This window comes from Terrapene carolina, unplaced genomic scaffold (genome assembly GCF_002925995.2).
Source record: "Terrapene carolina triunguis isolate 2854851 unplaced genomic scaffold, T_m_triunguis-2.0 Scaffold88, whole genome shotgun sequence".
NCBI classification, from domain to species: Eukaryota; Metazoa; Chordata; order Testudines; family Emydidae; genus Terrapene; species Terrapene triunguis.
In genome coordinates, this window is record NW_020664439.1 from 2,679,665 (window position 1) to 2,689,836 (window position 10,172).

Consider the following 10,172-nt stretch of genomic DNA (forward strand, 5'->3'; position numbering starts at 1 on the left):
CAAGCCGGACTGTTACCACAGTATGTTAAAGAACTTCACACTGCTGTCCTCGGGTTCAAATATCATTAAACAGCATCCTTGTGCAGTATTTGGAGGTGATGGAGAAGAATTCCTTCCCACTTTAATTTTTTTAAGGTCGTAGGAGACCAAACATTCAAATTTACTATTAAGTTTTCAGAGTTAAAAAAATAATAGGAGTTCAAATTAATAGAAATCTGTGTCCCTTCACCCTCACTCCTCAAAGCATTTAACCCCTAACTGTCACTGCTCTGGGGGGAGAATTAAATGCAACTTTAAAGATTATTTGATTCCCATCAACTTGAAAGGAAAAGTCTGCTCATTTTCCATTGCAGGAAAGGACATCAATGTTTGGAGCAGTTGATAAGTGGAAGAAAGTACAATGTAGAGCTACAGCACAATCTGCAATTTTAAATTTCAACCCTTCCCCATGTGGGGAGTAGCAGACTGCTTCATTCAACCATGAAGCAAATAGCACTAAAATACTGGCAAAAAACTCATGCATCAATGACGGGGGAAATCTTAGCAGTTGAAAAAGGAAGCTCCAACACATAAGGGCCAAATTTAGCCCTGATATTTTATGGAACTTCATGGGTTTCCATAGAGTTGCACCTACTTATGTAGCAGAAATGGAATTTGGCTGCACCTTTTTTCAAGGAATTCTTAATAAACTAAATCAATTCTCAGCATACCATAAGAAGGATGTAGTTGAACAGACACTGTACCTTAACAGAAAGCCATGCAATTCAATGCAACAGTCGACAACTCAAGTTCAAATAATAATAGGCTCTAGATCAGAGTCCATGGGTTTGCTTCTCTGCATCGTCAGTTACCTGCTACTTCTCACATCAGGCCTTTGTTTATTTTTTATGACCATAGTCCAAGCTCAGTTTCAGAGGGAACAAACTGGAAGAGGAAGCATTCAGTTGCCTGGAGTTCTAATTTTTTCCAGCAGAAGCCACAGCATGCTAAGTGCTTTCCACATACAGAAGGCAACAGCACTCCTGCCTCAAGGAACTCACTGTGTATCCACTCTGATTGTAGAGATGTTATGTGCTTACTTGGAAAGATCATTGTTTTCTCACTGAACTCCAAACCTTTCTCTCAGCCCCAGTTTTACAGACACCAAGAACAGTTTCAGAGACAGAGGTACACAATTCCACTCTAGTCTTTTTGCAGCAAAGAAATAGCAGCATGATCATCTAGGGGTTTTATGGGCCATTTAGTAAAGAAAATATCCAGCACTCTAGAGTCAGGCTGCTTGAGCACCCTTGATATCCTAAAGATTCACCCTTATAGCTCAGTTTTTAAGACAGTGAAAGTAATTGAACTAAGGACAATTTTCTTTAGTTAAGATGACATCATACTTCACAGTACTGCTCACCAACTGCAGCTATTATCATTCACCCTTAAAGATTTTGCCTTGATCTTTTATCAGTGATGACTAGTGATTCTTAAATGCTGTGCAATCTTAGGGCAACCAATCATTTTAGTCACTGGAAGTTTCAGCTCAACAAAGTCTTATCTTCTTGGGGTCTACAACATGAGATGAAAAATTACTAGTTGGAGATAGCCACTGTTTAAGCTGTTTGGAGAGCTGCAGGTGTCAGCTTTGGTATCAAAAGGCAGAATAGGTAATTAAAATAAAATCACTGGCACCAAAATAAAGGAAAAAACTGAAGAACCAGATGGTATGAACAGAATTCACAATTACTAAGTGAATGCTTGTTCCTAAACATTAGGTATTTACTGCCTTGTCCTGGCTGTCTCCCCATCCCACCCCTTTCACCAATCAACAGACACCCCCCAAAAAACAGAAGTATATTTTATTGTCTAAAGTGGGCAGCAGTACAACAAGTATTTGATCTGTACAAAGGACACAACAGAACAAATTTAAATACAGTCAGGAGGGAAAAGTCCCAGGATTCACAATCCTCAGACAACATTTTATATCAGAAGCTGAACAAACAATTTAAAGATCCACTAAAAAAACAATTTTGTTAAAAAATTTCAAGGTCTCCAAAGAGTCTATGGGTGCAGATCTCTCAGCAGAGATCTAGGAGTATTCTGTGAAGGGTCACAATGGCATCTTATTGCCTTCAATGCTGATTTTCACTGCGTGGGCTGATCTGCTTTTTTTCCTGATATCTGTGAACTTCCGCATCTGTTTGTCCAGTCGACTTACCCCTTTCTTAGAGGTGCCTTGGTACTAAAAAAAATAAAACTTAAAATTACCACTGAAAAAAACAGAAGAAAGCCCAGAGATTAAGCAAGATGAAACATGCATTGTTAAGTCTTCCAGCACCTGTTGCCCTGCAATGAGGGTTCTGAAAGTTCCAGAAAAATTCCAACAGGTTTTTTGGGACAGACGAATCCCACAAGTATATGCACTACAAACACACACAGCATACAATAAAAGCTTTCAGAATAAGGAAAATAAAGTGGTCATTTCATTGTCCACATTCTAGCTAAATGCTCAATAGTTAGAATAGTTCTTAAACTGCATTAAACAATCTAGTGCAGGGGTTCTCACAACAAAATTTTAGGTGGCTTCAGAGTGCGGCCACCAACTCTTGCTGGTGGTCGCGCTGACAATTTTTCCTAAAATAATTAATTAACTTTAGGAAAAACAAATAAATATGCACATATACATGTCCAAATCATTGTAATTTATTTATGTAGGTTTTTTTTGCAGACTCAATAATAAAAATAATGTACAGTTGTCCCTATTCCTTACTGGACCTATACAGAATAAAAACACAAATAAGGTGCTTTGCCTGTTTTGCTTTTTTTGGTGGTGGGTTTTTGTTTGGTTTTTTTTAAGACTTGCTAGCTAGTAAGTCTGCTTTTGTGAAAAGTGATATTTGTATATTGTTAATATCACTTTTCACAGCAGACTTACTCATGCCCAGCAAGCTGGGGGACAAATTAAATCCTGGATAGGGAGGTAGGTAAGGAGGCAGGAGGGCCAGGGGGGACTGGATGGGGGGTGGAGGAGGCAGTGGGGGTCAGGGGGATGGGGGGTGAGTCTGGGCCTGGAGTCCTGCTACGTGAGTGGGGGCTGGAGGAGGCAGCGGGAGCTAGGGGTGGGGTGGGTGTGAGCCTGGGGCCAGAGCCTGAAGCCCTGCGGCTGGGGGACAGAGCCTGCTGACCAACCACCACCCCAGGGCTGAAGCCCAAAGGCCAAGCCCACCACCCCCAGGAAGGGGGGAGAACGCACACTGGTCACCTGGCTTCTACAGTATTTGTGGCTCCAGAAGGGGGCTGTGAACAAACCCTGCTGGTGACCCTGGGGGAGGGGCCAGTGCTTTGCCCCCCACCAACCACCACCCAGGAGGCTGTGGCCATAAGAAAAGCCCCCGGTGGCCACATTTGAGAAACACTGATCTAGTGCCATAAGTACATTTCATCACAGCTTCATAAACTGCAGGTTTCCTGGTGGTGGCTGATGTGAGGACACGACCATACTTGGTGATGTTAATTGGTCAACTGAAAGTGATTCTACAGGTCACTGTAATAGGCACCAACAAGACTGGAGAATACTGGGAAATGTAAGTGGAAAGGAGAAAAAATGCCTGAGAAAAACTGGCCACAGAGTATTACTATTACAGGTGTGCTTGCATTTTATTTCTGTATTTTGACTATTTGCAACCGGAAGGCTGGGATGCAGCAGTAGGTAAGTTATTTTGCATAGACAAACTGTAAAGGCTCTGTAGAACAGTACAACAGAAAGACAGCAGGGCCCTTTCAGTCAATAAGCAATATTTCCTTGAAAAGATGAGTATTCAGACTGTATCACAACACAACGTGCAGTAATAATAAATTATGGAGATTTAGGGAAAGAAAAGGGTTTGGGAGATCTGATAGAAACATCTCTTCAGAAGCTCAGCTTTTACTTGTTGAGAATCCAAATGGTAACCAGTCCATAATCAGATTCGGACTATTAGTAGGGTAGCAGCTCTCCAACACCTGGATCCAGACAGACATTCTATCCACAATACAGAGAGAAAACGGATTCCTGACTGGAATTACATGCAGGGCTTCTCTGCTTTTTCATTTATTTTCTACAATAATTTAAAAAAAAAATGAAATATGAAGCTGAAGAGTGGCAGGGATATTCCTGCATTATTTGCACTATCCTTTCTAGCCATCAATTTCTGCCATCCCTGCTCAAAGAACTGGAATATAGAAACTAAGTTGTCAACAGAAATTCTGGTTAATATTTACTACTTGTTCTCTCTCCACCTAAGATTCTCAGCAGAGGATCAGCCTTCCTCCAGTCCCCAGAAGACTCTTTTGCCTTATACTGTCACTTACTCCTTAAGGCCTTGCAACACAAATAACTTCCGAGGCCAAAAAGGGTTGAAGGGTTTCTTCTTTTAGATCTTGTTCATACTACTAAAAACTCAGCCACAGAGGTTACTATGAAGTGACTATGAGGTACTAAATTAAGGGCTAAGAATGCTTGTTCTGTGTCATTTCCTAGGTAACTGTTTAAATTAAATTGGAGGCCCTAATTAAAACATGAACATGTTTTACAACGTTACACCTGCTCATCTCAGATTACTCAAAGGTGGCTTCCTTTTTACTTAGATGCCTACCAAAGATATTTTTGTGAGTGGGTATTTTAAATAATACCTGCCATCAGGGCATGTGGAAGCTGTAGTGGCAGGATCATGGCAGAAGTTATGTGCTACATCAGATTATTTTCTGCATCAATTTGCACAATTGTAGGTCACAGTACAGACATTACAGAGATTAAAAGAGACGAGCTACCTATGTGCAGGTTAGTGAATTCACACTACTTCCACTGGATGTGCAGACTGCCAACTGAAGCACATGCACTGTTCATACCTCCCTTAAAAGATACCTCTAAAACTTGGGGAAGGCAGAGTGTCAGGGCTACAGGGGCATCCTGTTGCCTTCAATGCTGAATTTGATAGCCCGATGCACTTTGCTGAGTCGTTTCTGTTCCGCAAATCGTCTCTTGTGCTTTTCCAAGCGACTAATACCCTTTTTAACAGTCCCAGGCTAGAAACAACATCTCAATTAATGAAAGGAAGGAAAAATGATGACAGCAGAATTTAATGATCTCTCCTTCCTCTTACATTTGGTTTGCCATATGAAGATACTGACATCTCTATAAATTAACCTGTACAAGATAAATGGATGAACCAAGGTGGAATGCATGGGCCACCTTTACTGGCAGAATGTTAATACTTACCAAGTGTTTGATTCCTCAACTCTGGGAAAGCCAACAGGAAGGCCATGATACTAAAACTTGGAAGTGGTTAAGAGGAGTTATAGTAAGAGACTTGTTTGACTCCAAGATGGTCTAGAGCAATGGGTTTTCAGTCAGAGCCTTAACCTTGATATAAATAGCTTGTTCCTCTGTGTCAGTTATTGATTTTCATTTGATCTTATATGAGATAAGGAACCATTTAATAGGATTTATAGAGTCCACCTATGAGCAGGACTTATGGTCCTTAGACTACAATAGACGTAACAGTAAAGTGGTGCACAAGAGCCAATGGCACCTGAGATAATATAGCAGTGATTAAAGGATCAACTGATTCTCAGTCTTAACCACAGAGTTTCTAGATATAGGATCAGCATAAGAGACCAATTTCTTCCCTTTGCTCTGTGGCTTACCCTGGAAGATTCCATTTCCACATTCCACTTGGGTCTGACCACATAATCCTTGTTGGAGGGCATTGGAACCCTTGCACGAGCACAAAATCCAGGATCACCAGGTCTAAGAGCTCTGGGGGAACAAAAGAAAGTATGTATGTTAAACAGATCACTCTCACACAGAAAGATATACAATCAATACAATCCCTTCAATCAGCTGTATTTTCTGACACCTTTAAAAACACAAAGCACCACCACTTCAAGCATCTGCATTTCCATTACAAACAGAAAACAAACAGCTGCAGTGAAGAGCTTACAGACAGTCTTGTCATCATTGCTAGGATGCTGCGAAAAAAGAGAACTTACTTTTCTTCTCCTGTTAACACCTTCTCCAGGTCTCTGCGAGGCGTCTGACCACCAGAACTGTACAGACAAAGCAGAATGTTACAGCTGCAGACAAATATAGGGTTTCCTCCATAGGACAAAGACCACCTATCACAGCAGCCTCTCCCCCACATATACAAAATATTTGATGTTGCTCTGGAGCTGCATCTATGAACTACACAATAAAATAAAAACCCACCACGTTAAAATAAGATCCACCAGCTCAAACAGAACATAAACCAACCTAAAGGAGTGCTACAAGGGCATACCCCATAACTCTTGGGCAAATTCACTCCAAATAAAAAGGGACCAAGTCTATTTAAAAAAAGGTTTCACAGATACAAAAAGTATGCAGAACAAAGGAGGAGGCCAAAACCATAAACAAGAGTAAATGCAAAAACAAGCGTGGCTTGTGACTTAGACTGACCCATCTGCCAGATGATGACAAAGCAAGAAGCAATTACTCAACTTCTTAGAGCGAAGATTATGAATAGCAATATTTACCAATACTAAGTGCTTCAACTATATCCTTTGGCATGCTGGCACTTAGTCCAGATCATGGAGAGCAGGCATAATCAACACCACTGCTACTCTCAAGGAACCGGAGCAACTACCTGGGTGAATTTCAAGTAAAGAGTGCTATAGCAGCACATTAGAGGAATTAACCTGCATGGGATTCCTGGTTGTGATAGCGGCAACAGAACAATCATCATGCCTGTTTGTCTCAGAAAAGGAGTAGATTTTCTGGATAGATTAAAATAACAGCGACTTGACTACCATCACACATGGGGCTTCACGCTGAGAGAGCAGTCAGGAGGGCCCCAAATTTAGAAAGGAAAACCTCTGTTCATTATCCAGTGTAGAAAATCTTGCAACACATTGTAAATTAGACAAGGGTAAAGACAACAGCAATCTACTAAGGGAAAAGGATTGCTTAGAGGAAGCCTGCAGGTTTCCCCTAACACTTTATTAGCAAGTTATCTGATCTACCATATTGATCAGGTTTCCTAAACAGTCTCAGATTCACAACATTCTTTGTCCATATTTGCAACTCCTACCTGCTCAGTCGCCTTCGCTGAGGCATCTGTTCCAAATCCCTCTGCTCCCTTTCCTCCCTTGTCATTCCTTTGTAGTTTGAGGTAAGGCCAAAGATGGGTCGAGACCATTCATCTGTAAAAAGAAGCATTTCAATGCAGAAAGAGTATCACTGGGCACATATGTTTTACTTGCAGGGAACTTCAATGGGTCTAAATGCAACTTGCAACAGCTTAAGGCTAGTGTTTGTGCTGCTTGTCTTTTTAACCAATAGGGTTTTAACCACTTTTAGTGTCTCATATATGTCAGAATTAGGTGACTTCTAAAACCCAACCTATTGGATTATAAAGTGAGTTCTTGCCCATCTATAGAGCTTTGGAAGAAGCATTTAGTGTCATGAGTGTCAAGGAATTACAACATGTCATAGCAGATGTGGTTTCAGATAATTAAGGCTAAGATTTTGTCATGGATATTTTTAGTAAAAGTCACAGACAGGTCATGGGCAATAAAGAAATATTCACGGAAATCGTGACCTGTCCCAGACTTACTAAAATATCCATGATAAAATGGGAAGGGGCTTGGCAGCTGTGAGGTGGCTGGGAGTTGCGATGGTCCCCCTGCCCCCGCTGGCCGGGGAGCTGCGAGGGTCCCCCTGCCCTGCTGTCCATGGTAGCTTGGAGGCCCGCCGCCTCAGGTGGCGGGGGTGTCTCACAGCTCCTTGACACTGCAGGAGGCGGCGGGACCCTGCAGCTCCCAGCTGCCAGAGCAGAAGTCACGGAGGTCTTTGGAAGTCATGGATTCCGTGACTTCCGCGACCACCGTGGCAAAATCGTAGCCTTAAAGATAACGTATACCTGTTGTGCTCCATACAGACTACAACTTGCAGTCCTTCAGTTTTTATAAAAAAACAAAGAACTAAACGTAACACAATGTCTTGTCAGAGATTTGAACATGTAAAGCAATGTTACACAGATTAATCTATGATCATATAGATTCTCTTATATCACCAGTTCAATTTGCTCTACATAGAACAGAAAATCAGCGTGTGGAAGAAACAGGTTAAACGCTAAAATGAGACCTCTGTGAGCAGACATGGTGTTGTAGGGGGAGGTTTACATACTGATTAGCTTCCCTGCCATGTCCTTGTTGGGTCTTGACTCCTTGGGGTGCTTGTAGAGGTACATTACAGCTCGCCCAATTCCACTGTGCTTCAGGGTCTCTTGGCTCACACTAGGCAGCTGGAGGACAGAAAAATACTCCGTAAACCATGAATGACATCTGATCTTATTGGTGCCAGATATTAATAAAAACTAAGCCCAATAGTTAGCCATACAAAACTGAAAGCAGAGCATATATTTTGTTACTAACTTGCTATTGTCATCATAGCTATAAAAACACTCCAGAGACCCTTTTTAATCAAACAGCTGTACTGGAATTGCAGTCTACCGCTAAACAATTAAAGGTGGTTGTTCTTTTTCCTCTAGACATTTGGCATGTTAACTTATCCTGACAATTTTTCTTACAAATTATAACTTTGTTTCTTAAATATAAAGTGGTCTAAAGTTCCTAAAAGAAAATACTCTTTTGCTTATATTAGTTATCTATGTTAAGTGCCCGCGATCGTATTAATCTGGCTCTGAAGCAATAGTTTGTTGAAAGTGGCAAAAAGATCTCTCTGTGGGTTGTTTCTTTCAGTTTTATGGCCAGGGATTAGCATAATTACTTGTTTAATAGAGTAAATAAGGGAAAAATTAAAACAGTGATCAGGATTAAAGAATTGAAGTTTCCTAGTTGCCCTCATCCCAAGCTTTGTTCAGCCAGACGACATTTGTATGAGATAGGAAAAGCCTCTTAAAGCAAACTCAACATTTGTTTCAGAGTTTGCTCCTCCCTACGCCTCACCACTATGGTCAGTTGATAGCAGCATCCATACTGCATCTCACTACTACCTGCACATGCCATTTCCTGAAATGTACATTCTGGGTTAAAAGTTCATAAAGGCTCATCACTTTAAGGCTGCAAGTCTGTCACGGAGGTCTGGGAAGTGAGCAGCCGGTGCAGCTGGTTTGGGGCCCGCCTGAGCTGCTCAGGCAGCCCCCAGGCCAGCTGCACCAATCACTGCTGGGGCAGTCTCGGGCTACTGCGCCCGTACGCCCATCCCCCGCAGCAGCAGCAGGAGTTTGGGTGTGTGTGGGGGTTCAGGGCGGGGGCACGTGAAGGAGTAAGGGCTTGGGGTGGTGCTTACCTTGGGGGGCTCCCCAAAAGTGGTGACATGTCCCTCCCTCAGCTCCTAGGCAGAGGCGCGGCCAGCCAGGCAGCTCTGTGCGCTGCCTCCGCCTGCAGGCATTGCCCCCACAGCTCCCACTGGCCGCGGTTCCCAGCCAATGGAAGCTGTGGAGCGAGTGGTCGGGGCGGTGACAGCACACGGAGCCCCCCCAGCCGTGCTTCTGACTAGGGGCTGCAGAGACATGCTGGCCACTTCCAGGAGCCCCACGGCTCTGGGTAGGGAGCCTGCGAGCCCTCCCCCCCAGCAGCAGTAGGGGTCCTGGGCCTTGTGCCCCAGAGCACCCGTGGCGCCCCCGGGCCACCTCCTGCCCCAGAGCATCCAAGTTTTAGTCAGGGGTATATAGTACCAAGTCATTGACAGGTCACGAGCCATTAATTTTTGTTTACTGTCCATGACTTTTACTAAAAATACCCGTGACTAAAACATAGCCTTACTCATCACTAATGAACAGATTCAGCATGCAGGATGCAAGTCAGACCAAGGCAAACAGCTAGGCACCAGCTTCTAACCTCTTGCAGGATCTTCAAGAGCTCCTCACGTATCTTTAGTGCTGGTAGACTCCGATCTGGAAGAGGGGAAAGCCACTCTTTGATGGCCGACATCACACCACTGTCAATGAAAGTTTCCTTAAGGTCCTGTCTGGAAAGTTTAGAATAAAGGAAGGTCAGAGTTTCAGGAACACCTATGTCCCACTTCAGAGAACTGGTGAATGCAAGTTCTAAAAAACACCTACTCCTCTTGCTGCACAGACACATCCACTTACAAGACTTGGGCCTTGCTCTTAGTTTCTCCACAACAGACATTACTCTATAGTGGC

At 42.9% G+C, this 10,172-nt stretch overlaps 1 protein-coding gene across 4 annotated transcripts in view; it reads right to left on the reverse strand.

Annotated features, from left to right (window-relative positions):
* Positions 1 to 1,665: 1,665 nt before the first annotated feature.
* The window catches only part of IWS1 (interacts with SUPT6H, CTD assembly factor 1), a 29,989-nt gene continuing 21,482 nt past the window's right edge, over positions 1,666 to 10,172 (reverse strand). For 3 of the 4 annotated variants that reach the window (XM_026649897.2, XM_026649899.1, XM_026649901.1), the window contains 6 exons: positions 9,865 to 9,994; positions 8,189 to 8,306; positions 7,092 to 7,203; positions 6,016 to 6,072; positions 5,671 to 5,782; positions 1,666 to 2,227 (listed from right to left, as the gene is read on the reverse strand). In XM_026649897.2, the coding sequence (XP_026505682.1) occupies positions 2,096 to 2,227; positions 5,671 to 5,782; positions 6,016 to 6,072; positions 7,092 to 7,203; positions 8,189 to 8,306; positions 9,865 to 9,994 (661 nt within the window). In that variant the 3' untranslated portion in view covers positions 1,666 to 2,095. Of the gene's footprint in view, positions 2,228 to 4,888; positions 5,050 to 5,670; positions 5,783 to 6,015; positions 6,073 to 7,091; positions 7,204 to 8,188; positions 8,307 to 9,864; positions 9,995 to 10,172 lie in introns of all 4 variants that reach the window. The other variant, XM_026649898.2, reaches the window with a different exon arrangement.